Source organism: Grus americana, chromosome 2, assembly GCF_028858705.1.
Source record: "Grus americana isolate bGruAme1 chromosome 2, bGruAme1.mat, whole genome shotgun sequence".
Lineage (NCBI taxonomy): Eukaryota > Metazoa > Chordata > Aves > Gruiformes > Gruidae > Grus > Grus americana.
Window position 1 is genome coordinate 68,464,209 of NC_072853.1, and position 18,977 is coordinate 68,483,185.

At 41.2% G+C, this 18,977-nt stretch overlaps 1 protein-coding gene across 1 annotated transcript in view; it reads right to left on the minus strand.

Moving 5' to 3' along the window:
- Positions 1-18,977, minus strand: part of GALNT12 (polypeptide N-acetylgalactosaminyltransferase 12) — a 50,035-nt gene that overhangs the window by 11,854 nt on the left and 19,204 nt on the right. The window contains exons 5-7 of the mRNA XM_054817593.1: positions 17,153-17,270; positions 10,315-10,491; positions 6,479-6,610 (exon numbers count right to left, since the gene is read on the minus strand). Coding sequence (XP_054673568.1) covers positions 6,479-6,610; positions 10,315-10,491; positions 17,153-17,270 — 427 coding nt within the window. The remainder of the gene's footprint in view (positions 1-6,478; positions 6,611-10,314; positions 10,492-17,152; positions 17,271-18,977) is intronic.

The window sequence follows — 18,977 nt, forward strand, 5'->3', positions numbered from 1 at the left end:
CCACTCAAAAAAGGTAATCGTATCTCTAAAAGCATGAATTGGTTTCAGCTGATGTCAGCGGCTGTCCTCAGGATCAGAGGGTCTCTCATCAGTATGTTTAACAACACATGACTTTGCCTGTCTACTGGCTCCAAAGGAAGATAAACGTAGCAAAGCACTTTCCCGTGGTGCCCTTCCAGACAACCCAACGCCTTCGCTATCGCTCTGAGCGTGCACCCTTCACTGTCAGCCCCCGACACGTACTTGAGCACATGCTCCGTTTTGTGGCCTGGAATTTTAAATAACCTACTTTAAAATGCCACGCACCACCAGAACTACTGTAACTCTCCTACGCACATTACACAATGACCAAATACAGACAACAAAAGCTGTGTAAAAGATTACTAACTTAAGCTTCATTTCAGATGGTATAAAACTGAGCCAGTACTCCCAGGACACTACCACGTATGTTCTCTCCTTTCTCTTTTTCATGCATAAATGCTTGTGATATGTGCAGACATACTCCTAAACATACACGGTCCATATTTCAACCTGGATCTTGAGTTTGTTTTGTCAGACATGGGTAAATGTTCTTTTATTCCCATAATAGATATTCAAGACTTAATTTGGGGGAATAGTACATACTAAGCTGTTAAATGACTTGATCTGAAATGACAAATATTTGAAAACTATTAAATTTGAAAACCTGATCACAGGACCATTTATGCAAACAAAAATAATAAAATCCAGCCTCTGTTCCAAGGCAGAAAAAGTACAAGAGAATTCATGAAAGTAATATTTTTCTCTTGTCAAATGAAAATACACAGTTTAAGTTCCTTTTACATACAACAGCTCTATCAAAACAGTAATCATCCAGTCATGTTATCTTTTTTCCCATAACCACCATAAACAAGTCATGCAATAAGAACAAAATTTTCTCCGTGACTTACCTTAATTCTTTTGCAGAATGCTGCATTAGAGAAACAGAAGCAAGAAAAATGTTGATCACCTTGCCATTAAAACACATAACTCAGTTCTAAAAAGTTCTGCCCATGCAGGATTACTGGCTGCATCCTTCTACAACTTTTGCCTCCTATTGAAGCGTTGCAGGTGTACTCTGCTGTGCCATTTAGTTACCATTCTGCTTGAAGGCTGGGACAGGTACTAAACAGCAACTACTGAGATATTCACCTCAGGCCTTCACTGCTTACTTCTTGAAGAAATTTAAATCTGTTGTTTCCTAACATCTGGACACTTGCATAAAACAACACAATACAGAGGGCATTCTGTAAGTAATTCTTTGATTATTTTTTTGAGATAAAATCCATTTCATATAACTGTAAGCAATAACAGATTTTTGACATTAAGACTTCATTACATTATTTAATAAAGACAGCCAATCGAGCACAGCCAACCTTTCTCTTCATCCACAAAACAGATCAGAATCCTCTTTATTCCACCACAATGGCATTGCTGCTGATGCATTAGTGGTATGGTCAGATGATACTGCAGGACACAGTAAGATGTGAATTTGTAGCAAGCCAACAGCTTCATGGTACTGACTAGGTGTAAGCTTTCATCTCAGAGGTAATCCGAGTAGTCACAGGGAATGATTTTACTGAGTGTATGCCATTTTCATATCACCCTTTTTGGAAAAAAGATTGTGAATATCCTCAGACTTCTGTTAACTTCTTATGGTCAATGCTGAAATGGGTGTGCAATGTTGATGACTAAGACCCTCGGAAGAAATTGATGATGAATCACTGCTGATGGAATTCAGTTGCTCACCCCAGCAAATCCAGATCTCTTGAGAGGCTCAAGAACATACAAGAAAATGTCTCAAGTGATGGTGTGTTCACTTGAGATTAATATCAAACACTTTAATTTCTCCCACCTTCTCTAAAAACGACTGTCTCAAGCTTTCGGAGGCTGTACAGCCAATGGAGTGGTGCACATTTTCCTGTGATGGGCATCAGATCTCCAGGTCTAATCTGCCATAACCTTGGGTACCAATTCAATCTCAAGTGGCAGCTCTACCAATTGTATTATAATGCAGTTTTAGAGGTATACCCTATAGGAGGCTGGTTTGGAGCCTGATACCTCTGAGAACTTGTAACACCAGACGTGCAATAGTCTTTTTGATTACATAACTTAAGCCACATAGCTAAGATCTCTTCTTCTGTAAGCCTGTCCATATATATCATGTTATTTAGATAATTTACAAAACGGTCTCTTTCATGTCACCGCAAAACAAAATTCTTCGCAGTTTTAAAGGCTTAAAATCTTTCTTCCTGATTTTTTTTTTAGGGTCCTATCTGGTCTCAATTAAAAGAAAATTATGACTAATTCATTGAAGACAAGATGGTCTTGGGGGAAGGAAGCCGCTAATTGAAAAATTCAAGTTTTTGATCTCCCAAATGATTCAGTCAGTTGCAGATGCCTTTAAGGACAGGTGGTGTAAAGAGCCATCAGCTAGATAGTCACAACAGACATCTATCAGCTTAGTTGCTTCACATTCAGCTGGAAGAAAGATCAGCTAGAAACCGAAAAGAACAAAGAAAAACTTCTCATATCACAATATGGTCTTGCTGCCAAGTGATCAAGCTTACAGAAAAGGAGAGATGAAATCCTGATTTTTTGTGTCAACACCATTTTTAAAAGCAATCCAGATGCCAAGTTCAAAGCCAAATTCACTGACTGACCATGCTCTCCATCCTTCAGATATGCACCCTGAATGCCAGCTATACTTAGTACACCTTAGAGGTGAGAGGAACCCTGACTATTCCCTTGCTTTGCAGCCGTGCGTTTCCACAGCCACCAGTAACAGGAAGAGATCGCAGCGCTGCCTGGTTCCCCTCTCTTCACCTAGCTGCACAACGCAACAATCTCATGGTACTAATATTCAACACAAGATGGCTCAAAGCGCCCAGTGGTGCTCACACCGTCCCTCCCCAGGGCAGCTAAGATCCATCTGGGCTATCCAGGTGGGCAATCTGCACAGCGCACAGACCTGGGTGTCAGGTCTTTTTAAGATTTCAAACCCGCTGAAGCACAAGTACGGCACGCTGGTAAGTGCGTAGTCAAGGATGGACAAATCGGATGGTAGACCAGAAAGAGAGGCATCAGTGCTCTACACAGGAACCTAAAAGGAATTATCAGCCTTTCCAGAAACACTGACATCTTATTATTTTAAGCTACTAAGTGCCTACCAGCTTCACTCCCACCAAAAAAACCCCTAACAAACAAACAAACAAAAAAATCAAAGTCAAAATGTTTTGCTCATGTCCCACACGAAGTTCCAAAGCTGCATGGAGCCTGAGGACCAGGAACACACTGCTCGTACAGTTGCCCATGGCTTAAAAATGGCAGCTACCTGAACCAAGCAAGGAGATAAAATCACAGAACCACAGAATGGTTTGGGCTGGAAGGGACCTTTAAAAACCATCTAGACCAACCCCCCCTGCCACAGGCAGGGACATCTGAGGTCAGGTTGCTCAAAGTCCCATCCAACCTGAATTTGAGCACCTGTTCCAGAGCCTTACCATCCTCACCGTAAAAAATTTCTTCCTTAAATGTATATATAGATATAAGATAGGCCATGCCTATGCCCCTACCCTGGCTGCTGAGGTCCCCTGAGAAGACGTTTAATGCACTCTCATTCAGAGCTCTAGGAGCTTCTAGTTCACCTTGCTTTGATACGCCACTGCACACAACAATACTGGAGGCTCAGATGGGAAGTCAGATTAACCTCTCCGAATTTTTATTTGATCTTCCATTAAAATAGTGAATAGGGACTTACAATGTGCTCCTACAACGATGCTGTGCAAAAAAGGGAATAGCCCTTGAAGTTGTGGCAATTTATTTTTTAAGTTGTTCATGCAGTTATTTTTCTATCTAATGCTGCTAACTCATTCATCACATTAAATATTTTCCAAAACTGCATCTCATAATGGCCTCTGTAGCCTTAATGTTTGAAATTTTATGTTTTGAACTTCACACCACTGTTCTAGTACTGGAACTTTTATGGAAAAATCTGACTTTAAAAAAAAAATTATGAATGAGAACACTCATAATATTGATAGTACCTCTTCTCAGTACTCGTTCAGAGTACTGAGTGAAATCAGCATTGTGGCATTCCAGATTTATTGATGGTATATGATTTGGTATAAAGTGTACTAATTTTACAAGTAAGGAGACACATTTTCCTCATTTCTAGGTCTCAGGCAGCTTATAAGAATGCAAACATACCTCAGGCAAAAAATATTCAAAATTCTGTATGTTTAAATAAAGTTTTAGGCAGCTAACCTTTTAGACAACCAAGCTTAGTACAAACAGTAAAAATTTATGTTATGTATCAGGAGAAAAATTTTAGCACAAGTGTTTAATTGTCAGTCCACAGCACTAAGTGCTGCTCAATAATTCTTGCATTTATTTCAGTAACATATGGCTGACCTACGGGCAATCTTAGCAAGATTTTTCAACTTCAGTGTGAAGATTTTCAAGGGAGGGAGAAAACCCCATATCCCTTTGCAATCTCTTTGAACAATTAAATAACCTCACACTCAGCTGAGCTGTTAAAGCCGATGCTTTTAAACACGGTGTTTTTGTGAACCAGAAAAGCACTATACAGCTAAGGCAGGAGTAAAGAACACGATCAATGATTCATTGAAGTTAGCAGATGGGACTCAATATCCACAAATCAGTTGAATCAGTAGGTGTCATTTTTGCACTGTCACTTTCTTAGAGTATAACTCTACTTTAATCACATTTTAAATTCTTCCTGCCAAAAAAAATGGTGTATTCTTATTATGCTCACAAGTAGATGACAGCATTTAAGAATTGTTTTTAGAGAAATATATAGAGCACACCTAAATTACACTGTAGGTACCTCAAGCAGCTCTGAACAAGAATTATTATTTCTAGGTATTGTCAACACCTTTCTTGAGGATGACATGTGCAGTTAAATCATGAAAGAAACTGCACACATCCCTTCCCCTCCCTAGGAGGCTGAAGCGCTATCACCGCCACCAGCCTAGGCTTGCTTTTGGAGAGTGAAGGATGGAGGTGGAGGGGAGGATAAGGTTACCTAAATGCTCCTGGAACATAAGTCTTATAATTTCTTATTGCTTCAACTGTCTCTGACCATGTCAGTGGTGATCCAGCACAAAACAACAAAAAACGAACCAACATTGTACCAGCGTCTGTTCGAGGTACTGGATAATGGTGGTATTACCCTTCATGCCAGCGATCACACAGAGGTACCAACTCAAGCGCAAGCTCCATGACCAACGGAGGAGGGTGGCTACTCTCTCAGAGGCTCCCAAGGGCTTTGCTGCCAACTGATGCGCTTCCTATGGGAGCTGCTACAGCTCCCCGTGGGAAATGCAGCTCCCTACAGGTAACAGCAGCGTTTCCACATTAGCATCTTTTTCGTTAACAGGTAACAAAGCTATGAGGGAAGACTGCAGGGAGATTTGGTTCCTGTATGTTTTGTACACCCACAGTGATCAGGTTTTTTTCCTCCACTGAAGGAGATTCAGCAGAGACTGAGTAACTGAAGTGCAGATGGCAGCAAGACAAGACTGTTGTGATACAGGCTGGATGCGATGCAGCAGTGTGGGAATGCAGCTTAGCTACATCTGCAGAGTGATCGAGTTACCAGCTAAAATACTTCTAAGTCAATGTGGCGTTTGTAATCAGGAAAGTATTTTATACATCTTTGCCTGGCAGAAAAGGTGCAGTCTTGTCTTCCTAATAAGACACGCAGCAGATACTTGCTTCCTCTGAAAAATCAGCAGGTATTTGCTGCATCATCTCTGCCTTCATCCCTTCTAAATGAGATTACAGTAATGTGATGTACACGGAGCTATAGTTTCTATTTATTAGTAAGCTGCAAATAGTATAGAAAGTTGTTGACTCTTAAAAAAGGAGAAGAGGATTCTGATACTGAACCAATGAAAATTGCTTGTGAAACTGTGCTGGTCTAAATTGACCTCCAGATTAAAAATTAACATGTTGGTTTTGACATGCAGAATCCTATATGATGTGGGAGCACACAGCACCAGCTCTCTTTCCTGTCATCAGAGCATCATAGCTTTCATCAGATAAGACGTGCAAACATGTGTTTCAAAGCACACTCTTTCCATTTTCAAGTTGACAACTAAAACCCAGAACGCTTTGGTGCTTTTTTTTTTTTTTGCTATGCGACATTTTAATAAATTAAGAAGTCATCCTTTGCTGCCTTTAACACTCTCAAAATGTCACTCGGAAGGTGTAATTCATGGCAACATTACCTGTTCTCCTACCCCCTCACAGAACTCCTTTATAAACAGCATCCCCTAGAATAAAGATTCTGAGAGAACCCACATTTTAAAGCCTACCAACTCTAACTGAATTCTATCAAAATCCCAAACTGTTTTCAGCGTAAAAATACCTTCACGCTAAGTTAGTAAGAGAGCTCAGAGAACCGTGAGGAGGCCCCTTCTCAGCAGCCACATACCATTCCAAAGAAGCCTGGTCTGTCCTCGGGTACATGGAGCTCTGGGTACACGTTCTCCAAGAACCATTTGAAGTCCTTACATTTCAGCTTCTCTCGAAGGAGTCTCCTTTCTGTGACATCCCCATATGGTTCCTGAAAGAAAAGAAAAAGAAAAAAAAAAACTATTAAAAAAACCCCAACCAACCAGAACAGATGCTCTCTTTAAAATTATCTGTATACTTTATTAGGAACCGTATGCTAGAGTGATGAGTAGGACTTTTAGCCAGGAAAAATCCCCATGTTTGGGTGCTGGATTTGATTTCATTATCCTTACATTTGTTTGCGTGTAAAACTTTAAAATATTCCAGAAGGCAGTTTGTCTGAGAAAACTCCCCAAATCTACAAGTAAGGAAGTCCTTGAATACAGACTGCTGGGACCTGAGAAGGCATATTGGAAAATAAAACTTCTTTTAGCTGGATAATTGAAAACCTCAAAAGAAGTGAAGGAATCTTGAGAATTTTAGATTATTCCACCATCCGTCTGCAAATTATCTGTACAGAGAGTTTTACACTTAACTGATGAAATTTGTAAAATCTGCTAATGTTTCCTTTGAACTTCATAGTTTTGGGGGGTGGGGAGTACGAAATCTTAAAACTCCAGAGAAAAGCTTGTGTTGGGTTTGCGTTGTTTGGTAGCGGGGGGGGCTACAAGGGTGGCTTCTGTGAGAAGCTGCTAGAAGCTTCCCCTGTGTCTGACAGAGCCAATGCCAGCCGGCTCTAAGACGGGCCCGCCGCTGGCCAAGGCCAAGCCAATCAGCGCCTCTGTGATAACATATTTAAGAAGGGGAAAAACACTTAGAGAGAGAGAGCTTTTGCAGCCGGAGAGAGGAGTGAGAAGATGTAAGAAACTCTGCAGACACCAAGGTCAGTGCAGAAGGAGGGGGAGGAGGTGCTCCAGGCGCCGGAGCAGAGATCCCCCTGCAGCCTGTGGTGAAGACCATGGTGAAGCAGGCTGTCCCCCTGCAGCCCATGGAGGAAGGATGAGGGGGTGTAGAGATTCCACCTGCAGCCCGTGGAGGACCCCATGCCGGAGCAGGTGGAGGCACCTGAAGGAGGCTGTGGCCCGTGGGAAGCCCACGCTGGAGCAAGCTCCTGGCCGGACCTGTGGACTCGTGGAGAGAGGAGCCCACGCCAGGGCAGGTTTGCTGGCAGGACTTGTGACCCCGTGGGGGACCCACGCTGGAGCAGTTTGCTCCTGAAGGTCTGCACCCCGTGGAAGAGGCCCAGGCTGGAGCAGTTCGTGAAGGACTGTAGCCTGTGGGAGAGACTCCTGTTGGAGAAGTTCGTGAAGGGACTCCATGCTGGAGCAGGGGAACGATGAGAGGAGTCCTCCCCCTGAGGATGAAGAAGCGGCAGAAACACCGTGAGATGAACTGACCGTAACCCCCATTCCCCGTCCCCCTGTGCCGCTGAGGGGGGGGAAGGTTGAAGCCGGGACTGAAGTTGAGCCTGGGAAGATGGGAGGGGTGGGGAGAGGTGTTTTAAGATTTGATTTCATTTCTCATTCCTCTACTCTGTTTTGCTTAGTAATAAATTAGATGAATTTCCTCTCTAAGTTCAGTCTGTTTTGCTCGTGACGATAATTAGTGAGTGATCTCTCCCTGTCCTTATCTCGACCCATTAGCTTTTTGTTATACCTTTTCTCCCCTGTCTAGTGAAGGAGCGGAGTGACAGAGCGGCTCTGGTGGGCACCTGGACCCCAGCCAGCGTCAACCCACCACAAGCTTTTATTGCGGATAATCTCTGTAGATTGGAGCAAAGTTCACATCTTTTCATGTCCATCCTCAAAAATCTATCTTTATATTGCCTAGGGACTTCAGACAGTCAGGCATGAGATACCATTTGCAGCTCCCAGATTTTTACAGGTCACTTGACATGTTCTTTCATCAAACCACAAATATATTTGCATTTCTCAAAGCTGTGGAAATATCACTGAAAACACAAAGCAGATGTAAAGCAGAGGCAGAGATGCCTGCTTGAATAAACAAACAGCATGACATATTAGCTCTGAGGTCTGAACATTAATCTTGAAGCGAAACTTTATGGAACCAAATTCTGCAGCCATAGCATCAATCATTTTTCCATTATGCTACGGAACTGGATATTTGGGTTAAATGAAGTAAAAAGGTCTGAAGTCAACCACTGCAACAAACAGTGCGGAGAGTATTACGGAAACCAGAGTGCACTGGCGGCAGCTTTGATACATGCAAAAAAACCGCTTGAGTCTCAGCTTACATCCACTGTGTTACAATAAGCTGGTATGCAAAGCTTCCAATATTAACAAATGAATATCCTGTAAAGTTAAAGTTCTGTCATCACAGACATCAGATGCCCAGAACTTTACAAGAAAAAATGTCAGCATTTACTGCTGCTTTCTCTTTGCACATGACAAGCAGAATCAGCCTGGCATTGCCTGTGAGCTCCTGTCTTCGGATACACAAACCCCGTATTTCTCTCAAAGTCAGCCTCTAATAATAAAACCTAAATGGCTTTTGTGATGTTAAAGTAAAACAATTATTACAAATGCATGGACTATAGTAATCTAATTAGCCAGTTTAATCCAAAGGAACACAAGATGGAAGCTAACCAAATTCAGCTTCCCCAGTGTCCGCCACCATATCTTTTAAAAGCGTAATGGTTTCAAGAGCATTTTTTCCCCTGGCATGTTTATTGGGGTAGGCCACCCAAATGTCGGCGGGGGGGGAGCTCCCCGTCGCCCTGCCTGGTCCCTAAGCCCTGGTCTGGCACAGGCAGGGGTGGGTGCCAGCAGCCCACCGCAGGGCAGGTCTCCCCAGGGACAAAACCAGAAAGCCGGCACTTAGAAAACTTCCCATGCAAAGAGAAGTGCCTGGGGAGATTAAACACCTCCAGAAACAAGCAACAGCAGAGAGTGATTTCTTTTAGGCCTGAATGTTGGCCTTTGTGCCAGAGGTTCATATAAGCCATTTCTAGACATTGTGAGGATATTTCAGTGCTATAGTCTTCCAGCCTACAGGCCCCTCATGATAAATCTATCCAAGCTATGAAATTGCACACTGCTTTACTGTTCTGACCTACTCAATCTTCATAGTCTTTATCTCCCAAAAAACCGTGCAAACAAACGATCTTGTATTTCTTCCTCATGGGAAATAAAAATTTTAATTTAAAAAAAAAAAACCCCAGAACTGGTCCTTCAAACATTTTATTAGGAACATTTTCATCTGAGATCCCAGGACTGATTTTAATTAATTTAATCTTTGCAATATTGATTTTGTATTTTTTTTTTTTTTTAAATCAAATGTTGTGCAGCAGTAAATCAAAGATAAAAAAATCCATTTTATCTTACATCGGTCCAAAATTTTACAATTATCACAAGACAGGTAATTTTGCTAAAGATTATTACCATTCTGTTCACTTAAAGATCTATTGTCCATTGAACTTTGTCGATCAGCATTTGTTAATTGTGTCTCTCTCCTGTAATTCTTTACTGACAGAATCTTGTATCAGCTGTTTCACAGAAGCATACATTTCAGGCTAAACAGCTCCTCCTGACTTGGGTTACCTTGCTTAACTTTATTCTTTCATTCATTCATTCATTCATGCAATATTGACACAGATTTGGCCTTCTAGTCTTACTGAATTTCTGATTTTTTCCAAGGAATTAAAAATTAACTATACATACACTTATTCTATGTTTGGGAAAAAGTTTCAGAAGAAATAAGAAATAAATATAAAAAGCACTTCATGTTCAATATTAGCTAAATTAATAGCTATTTCAAATTCTATTGAAATTGCAAGAACAATGAACTTGAACTCACCAGGCGAGCGTGTGGGTTTCGGTGGTAATAAAGTTCTTTATATTCATCCATCCACACTTCAGCTGCACGCACACTGTTTGCCAAAGCTTTCGACCGTGAGTACGGAGCTTGTTTGGGGAAAACGTGACCTACGTGTGAGCATGGGTGGATCTCAAGGCTTCCTCCACACTGCCATATCTGAACAAAGAATTGACATTGTCCATCATTAATTTGACTCTTTGCAAGCAGAAGGATACAGTAACAATAAGCCTTTGTAAGGATAATACCTTCTCAAGAATACCACGGCATACTATAAGCAACACATACAATAATTTTGTGCCTTGTTTGATGAATAAGCTGGATATAATGACGGCCTTGTGAACTCAAGAGAAAATCACCTGGAGTAACAAAGAGGTAACCCCATCTCTGGTTTTATCTGGTTTGCAATAATCCATTTCTTAGCTTCACTTTCTCCAAAGGCATGATAAGAAATGGTCCACAATATTTCTGCAGGTCTAACTGTGGTCTACAATTCCAGTTACACAAGCATTATTGGAGGGGGGGAAGGAGGGGAAAAAAAAAAAAAAAAGAAAAAAAAAAACCAACCCCTTTGCCCATATTCTACTGGAAAGCTGACCGGACAAAACAGGTAAGCTTGTCATATGATTGGAGAATGATACGTTGCATTACCACTTCTAGACTCATCATTTCAGAAGAGAGGCATGGGTGCCTGGTCATAAAAATATAACTAACCATTTTCATTAGAAAGCTGGGAAAAGAACCCCAGACTCAATGCATGAAAAGAAAAAGCAAAGTAATTCTGTAACTCATGCTGGTCCAACCAACATTAGTGAAACAATCTCCGCTGCCTAAAGCAATATTCTTACTCGCTGGCAAGGAAAGTACTTGCACTTGAATGAGGAATTGGCAGAACTCTGCCCTTGTCCTCATCCTCCTGCCTCTGGCTCTCCAGGTCAGGAAATGTACAGCCCTGGAGATAAAGCCCGTAAATGACCACCAAGTGGATACACTAGCCTCAGCACTCTGTGCAAATATTTCTAATTACACTCTTCTGCTTTGAAAACCACGGACATTTGGCAGCTCATCCGCACAGCCACTTTCCCATCATCCGTTCTGATCCGCTAGATATAGTGAAAGGAAAGCACAGCTAAGTATTTCCCATCTAATATTGTGCGTGACCACAACATGGCAGACACCCTGTTTCTGAAGGGTGCCTGAAACAAGGTTCCTGAAAATTATTCAGATGGGAGTAGGACACGTTGCTGCACTTGAACAAACTTGAGGCTTTCACCAATGGCTCCAATGGACTTTCTGTAAAAGTTTTGGGTTTTTTTAAGAACTGGCACTGCAGTGAGCTAATTCTCCTCGTGTGTTCAACCATGCATAGGTGGCAGCTCATCTTTCCTTTGTAAATGGAGGACAAGGGAAATTAGCTGAGATATGTTTAAGGGGTAGAGAGGTTTGCTCCCTGACAACCTTCTTGTCTAGTGCGTGCATTTTAATTACATGTTATTCAAATTAACACAGCAAGAGTGAAAGCTATGAGGTAGCAAATAATAACAATGACAACAGATCAGTGATGGGACTTTTCCCATCTCTCTCCCTGGCACTTTTAGGGATCTAGAAAGTCACTACAGATGAAGGCTTTAAGTGTACACAAGATGGATGTTGTCTTCAGACTGCTATTTTTTTCAAGTTACTTCTGATTTCTCTCAGATTTCTTAATTTAAAAATCAATGACTGTTGTCTCCATTGATTTGGTTTTGGATAATGACATCAGACCTTCACATGTGGCACAATACTGTGCTTAATAAAAAACCCCCAAAACAAAGCGTAAGCACTCTAATATGTATGTTCACTTTTAAAACAAACAGCTTCCTTAAAGGTATAGGTAATTCATTATTCAACTATAGGGAGCACTGGATAATTTGTACTTGCTGGATTTAAAATTTTAATTTATTGCTTTTCATGAGAAGTTTCTTCTTTTTTGTTGCTTTTTGGGGAAGCAGTGTATTTGTCATGTGAATAGAAAGATGATTAAAAGAAATATACAATAAATCTAGAATTCTGTACTGATCTTTTTAACAATTTGCATATTTTTGCATGTAAGTTACACTACTGTCATTTTGAAAGCTGCTAAGAAAGCAGCTATCCACTTTCACTTTAAGATCTCCTTTTTTTGAGATTTGTTCCTTGCATTACTATTTCTATATCCAAGACTACTTTTTTAAAGTTAAAACTTATCACGCAAGATTTGTCAGCAAATATTAAATGCCATTAAATTTATTAAAGTTTAACAATTTCCATATTTGTGATATTCCATATAAGCATTTTTTAATTAATCATTACTGTTTTGATCAGTCTGTTTTTAAACAAGGTATGAGGAACGGACCATAAAGACTACAGAAGTAAAAATGTACAGTTAAAAAGGAAGCATATTCTTCTACTCTTCCGTGACAAAGTCTGATTTAAATGGAGTAAAACAGACAGACCGTATCTCTGTAAAATTGCTGCCAGAAAGAGAATTCCACAGCAACTGATTTTTCACTAATTAACATTATTAATTTCTCTAAAAAATACCTGTAGGTTGCTAAGCAATGCTCATTAAATTCTGCTTCCTTTATTAAAACAGTTCAAAACTTCTCTTCCTATTACAAAAAAACCCAAGTATATTTCAGCTAACAAATCCTCAAAAGGTTTATTTATTTTTTTGAATAGAAAACACATTTTGACCTCTATATAACATCAAGTACAAATGAAGAGCAAGGTAAAGAAAGCAAGGAATTCACTAGAGAAACCAAAGTTGACTACTAAATGCTAAATAAGTGACTCTGGAGAAGGTTCTCCTCTAAAACTATTTGCACCTCCTTTAACAGAGAAGCACGTTAGATTTCACGTGTATTTTGCATGCTCACATGCATGAAAATATGTTTCTTGACCTGTCTAGCTTACAGCTCATTATAAAAGCGTACTTTTTTCCTACAGCACAAAAACAAGGTGACATTAATTTTTTACTTTCACTTTCATCTTGATGCATGCAGATGATCAATATTTTTTCTTTTCTTTCAGAGACAGATGGTGGCATTATGAAAAGCTACAGTAAAAGTACAGATCTCACCTTGGGATCCCCATCCCTACCAGGTTCTTTGGACAACTGACCTAGTTGCTGGGTCAATGAACTCTAAATAAGAAAAGCTCTATAAGCTCTACCACCTCCATTCTAACATTTTAGGGGACTCTGGAAGACCTTAAAAAAAAAAAATTACAAAAAGGATGCTACCTCCTGAACAAAGCCAAACTACAGAAAATACTCTGTTCCTGCCCCTCTCTGCTGCAATTTTGCTTGCCGGCTGGTGGCTGATCCCCCCCCATGTGGTGCTCAGGCAGGGGGATCTGCTGGGAGCTGGGTGGGTGCAGGGGCCTCCCCGGGCGCATGAGCCCATCCCAGCTGCTCCAACTGCAAGACAGATTTCCAGATCCAGACGGAAAGAAATAATGCCAAAAAGATCAGAAAAGAGAAGACCCCAGGCAATTGGAAGCATGTCATCCTGGCCTGTGGGCAATGAAATTTCCAACAGAAGACAGGACTTATCAGTAGGTAATTTTGCCTTTTTGCACATGCGTGGTTTTCTCTCATGTCTTGATGAAGAGTTGAAAGGCAGACCGCAGGCGTATCAAGCGGTGCTCCCCAGGAACAACCTTACATTGCAGTGCCGCTAGCAGGACCAAGAGCAGAGAGCGGGGCTGGGGGGGGCGGGGAAAGCTGCAACTAGGTTCCCCTCGCTCCATGTACAGGAGAGGGAAGATGAAAGGTATGTTTTGCATTCCTCAGAAAGAGGAGTTTCAATGTCCACTATGCCCACAAAGTGAAATTTTACCCAGCCAAGTAGCATTGAGCAATTCAAAATCAAGGCACATTGACTCAGATCCTGCCTTCAGCACGCAGCCTCCATCTCTCTTAGTCATCATGCTTTTAGCCAAAGCCTTGTCCTTGTTGCACCTCTCAGAACCACAGAGAATTTCTTCAGTTTAGAATAATCAAAGTACAAGAAAGAGGTAGGTTGAGGACAAGTCCTTTCATGTCATCAGGAAAGGCTGGTGTTTTCAGAGACGAGAAGAGTAATTAATTAATTTACAGTGTTTTTCAGTATCCCTGTTCCTAATTTTCAGGTCTGGCAGGTCTAGAAACCACACAGACAACAGAATTAACACTTGACCTTCTTCAGAACTGTGGGCAGCCAGAAGAACAGTTAAGCAACACCATAGCGCTCTGCTCTCTTCCACAAAAACCCTCACCACGGGAAGCACGAGTACAAGGGCCTGAAATCAAATAGAGGAAAGTATGGCATGTTGTGCACAATTTCGATCCAAATGCCTAGGTTCTACTGGCAATCTGCACTAGTAAAATTAACACACCCAGGCACGTTCGCTGGCCATTGCACTGTCCGTCTTGCAAAACCATTGGCCTCCCAGAAGAGAGCTGCTTGATCCACCTGTGGGGACCCCACACCAGCCTCTCCGTCCACTTCCTCATTTAAGCACCTCTCTTACCCGCCACAAGCCACGTCCCCGCTCTCAGCCCGGTGTGTGACACACTGCATACCTGCAGCCCTAACTCCTACTGGTGTGGGGACAACTATCTTGATGCCACCAAATCTGTGGCAGCCAGGGTCACAGAAGACTGCAGACATTTCAACAACGTGAAGTGGATCCTGTAATGTCCAGTTCTGTCAACTGTGGCTGTTGTTTCCAAGCTTGCTGCTTTGGGAGAGGAGCAAATTTCTGCTAAGAGGCAGAGCATATAGTACTACTTTCAAAAGCAGCATCCTCTCTACCTCACGGGTGCTCAGTCTGGTTGCATGTGCACTAGCAGACACAAACAAGTGCCTACGAGAGTGAGTCTTGCTCAGGAGATGCACATACCCAATGTGCTTGCTACTGTTACGCTACGGTTGTGGGAGATAGCGAGTGTCATGCTCTCTGATGCAGCTTGCTGCTAAACTGGCAATCTCCTGTCTCTGCTTATTTGTCTGCTACAATACGTCATAACTAAGAAAGTAAGACACACAGCAAGCCACACGTCAGCAAGCATCTGTACCCAAAAATGCATGACTCCCTCATTGTCATCGCCCCTTCCAATCCCTCACGAAGCAAGAAAAACAATTTTGCCTTGCCAGAGTTAACTCGGGATGGTGTCCACCACCAGGCTGCTTTCCAGCTTAGCCTACCTTGGGTTGTGACTGATAACAAGCACCATCATTTCTTCGGGCCCCCAAGAATGAACCCAACCTACTGCTACCCCTGGCTCCCTAAGCAGCCTCTCAAAAGGAGGCATAAAAATAATTTAATAAGGAGCTATCTCATACTTCCTGACCCCATAACTGAGCATTTATCCCACAGAAAAGAAATCCCTTCCAGCGGAAAGAGGGGATCACACAACAATGTGGGCTACACCACAACTGGAGACAGTTGGGAGACTCCTGCTTCAGAAGCTCACAGAGCTGATGGAGGTGGGTTAGCTTCTTTGAGCTTCAGGCGGAGGCCTGCTGAATTTACTGACCGAGACAACTAGGCTGTGTGTTCGGACTTACGTGCCAGAAATTTTTCCCTGTGTGAGCAAGGAGGTGGTCATGAATTCAGATCAAACAGCGATCCCAGCTGAGAAATCCCCCTCCAGAGAGAATCCATGTCAACTCTAGGTCTGTGTTCATTACCCTCCCTGATCCTTCTCTTTCCTTATTTTTGTGTCCTCTTTGCTAGGATTTCTGCACGACAGGCAGTAGAAGACAGGAACAGCAGCCAGGAAGACTCCACGCTTCTCTGGTTAACAGGCAGACATCAAGTGAGACAGTCCACTGATGCCTCCTTTCTCGAGAAAATGGTTTTGTAACATTAAAATATGATTTATCCCTGAAATCTGCTGTCATCTGGTAAAAAACAAAACAAAAGGCATCAACCCTCCTGCCCAACAATCCAGTGACCCACAGAAATGCAAACATGACCATAAAACATACCTGATGATGAGCAGCAAAACCAAGGGAAATCCAGGATACTAAGTTGTGAACCTCCTGCAAGCCAAAAATGGCCCTGCACTGTCGCTCTTACGCCAGCGCTGGATTGCTTCAGCAAGCTAAGCGTGATACGGGGCAAACCATAGGCAGCCAGTGCTCAGCGGGAATCAGCAGCAGCACAGGTAACAGCAGAGTTGAGGAGGACAGGACTGTTTTGCTCATCAGTCTGGACCATCTTGTATCTCCTCCCTCTGCCAGAAATCCTTTTCATTCCAGCTATTTATCTGGCCCACCCTCTGGTGGGGTACAGCTCTACAGCTCCTGGAGGTTTTCCCCATCACCTTTTGTAACCTTTATACACAATTTTTTCCTCAAGTGAAACAGACTAAAACCTTGAAGAAGTGCAGGGGCTGGCTTGTCCTGCCCCACTGGTAACTGCCACCATCTGCCTCCCGCTCGCTCCCACCAACCGCCGTGAGAGCTCCGAGTCATGTTAGAGAATTATACATGTTTATTTCCAACAATCCTCTTCAAGCCACAGGATTTAAACTTCATTTGCTACTATCACACCACTACTTACATTTTATACTAGCATTCAGAACAAAGACATGTTTTTAAAAATTGTTTTTAGGTGGCTGTTGGGAAGGAAAATACAGCCATAATGAAGCGTGAGAACAAGGAAAAGAGATTCATATAAACATCTCCCAAAATACTCTCATAATGCTTGCTTACATTACCGCCATTTCGTTAAATAAAGGGACGTGAAGAAAGAAATAAGAAACTTGATTTTATTCTCAGGGAAAAAACCTTTCAATTGAGCCACTCACCCTAAATGAAAATTCAAGGTTTTCTCCTCCCCAGACTTCCATTCCCATGTCATATGAACCAAGATAATCAAAATACTTCTTGCTCACAGAAAACAATCCACCTGCCATGGTCGGAGACCTATAAAAGAGAACAGTAACTCTGAATTGAATAAAAAGCAAAAATATATAAATTATCAAACTAATGCAATGGATAAAAAAATAGAGTGTATTTTTATTTTCCATTTTCTCAGTCTTTTCTGGATACAAATTAAGTCAGCCACTGATCAGTTATCATTAGGTCATTTAAATTTAATTTTGTAGTAAAAACTGTATCTGAAACAAGCTCCAGAATGTATTAAAATAAAAATAACAATGAAATCAGAGAAGATAAACATTGTGTTAATCTAAATTTTTGCAATCACAGTGTCTTTGTGAGCAACAATAAACGATTTGTCTCTTACCTTCACAGAGTAGAACATAAGCTTTTTTGTGGCAGAATTATACTGGTCAGCGCTGAAATTATAAGTGCAGTATCCTTATATATTTTACTTAAGTAGTAAGTAAACAAATATTTGTGCTTTAATAATTAATAACAACATTCCTGATCCCATTAATATCAAGTGGAAAAACTCTCAGACATCAATTGAGCAGAATTAAGTAAATATAGCCCCTGAAGAGATTTTTTTTCCTTTCTAAGAAGATCTGCCCATCTCTTTTTTTTTTTTTTAACTTTTTACTAGTTACACTACTAAGTTTGGGAAAAGAAAATCAGGGGTCAAGACCAGACCCTCATCAAACACCACAAGGCACAGAACGACAGTGCACTTAAGGGATGTACTTTCAGTAGGGCAGTGTGTGCACATATACACAAACTTGTATTTGTTCAATATTGTTCCTAATGGTTTACAGTCTTAGAAAAGTCACCCTCTTTAAAGTGCCAAGCATATACTGCTGGTTAGAACTAAACTCAGTTGACACTTTATGAATTTTACTAAATTGCTGTTGAAGTAAATATTAACAAATGCTAGCTGCAGCAATCAGTTACTCTTAATCTCCCAAAACTAATTTTACCAACCATCTTTTTGAAGCAACGCTGTCTTACACTGTCATAAGTTGTTTCAAAGAATGGAATGAGATGACGTGAGACAGAAGGAAAAAAAAAAAACAAAACCAAAAACCCAAACAAACTCCATAACCAGTCAAGCTCTTCTGTCTCACTCCAGATCTCGTTTTTCCAAGCGCAGCTGTGGGTGACACTGCTCTCAGCACTGCTGCTTTCTCCAGACACTTGACAAGCTCACAGTCTTCGGGCTACCATAGAGCTTTACCCCTCATTGTTTTCCTCTTGGCATGCCAAAAACAATTCTTCTTGTCATGGAGAAGAAAAGCATCATATTTAAACTAAAAGCTTTAAAAACATTTATTCTATTTTGAAACTTATTTTTAAGGAGGGCTAATATATGCTGAGAAGGACTAAATTACTGCCTCACTTTTCCTATTTAAAAAAAAAGTTCTCTCAGTTGAGGATAAAGTTCATTAATATTTGTTAAGTACTGGGTATTATTATCATAATAAGCGACCTAGGAAAGACTGAGAAAAATTAATCATTCTGTATTTGTTGTAGTCCGTAAGACAACAGATTATAAATAAAAGCAAGGACTAATAAAATCGTGATGTTAAAAATGCCAAACAGCTGCTTCATTTCTTACAATACGCTGCTGAAATACATCAGCTTCCAAGTTGAACATCACAGACCCTCAGCTGTCAGGATTTTGTCTATAGTGTCCATTTTCCAGATGCATTGTTTGTACTCTTACCTTACCTCTCCTAAAAATACAGCACGGAG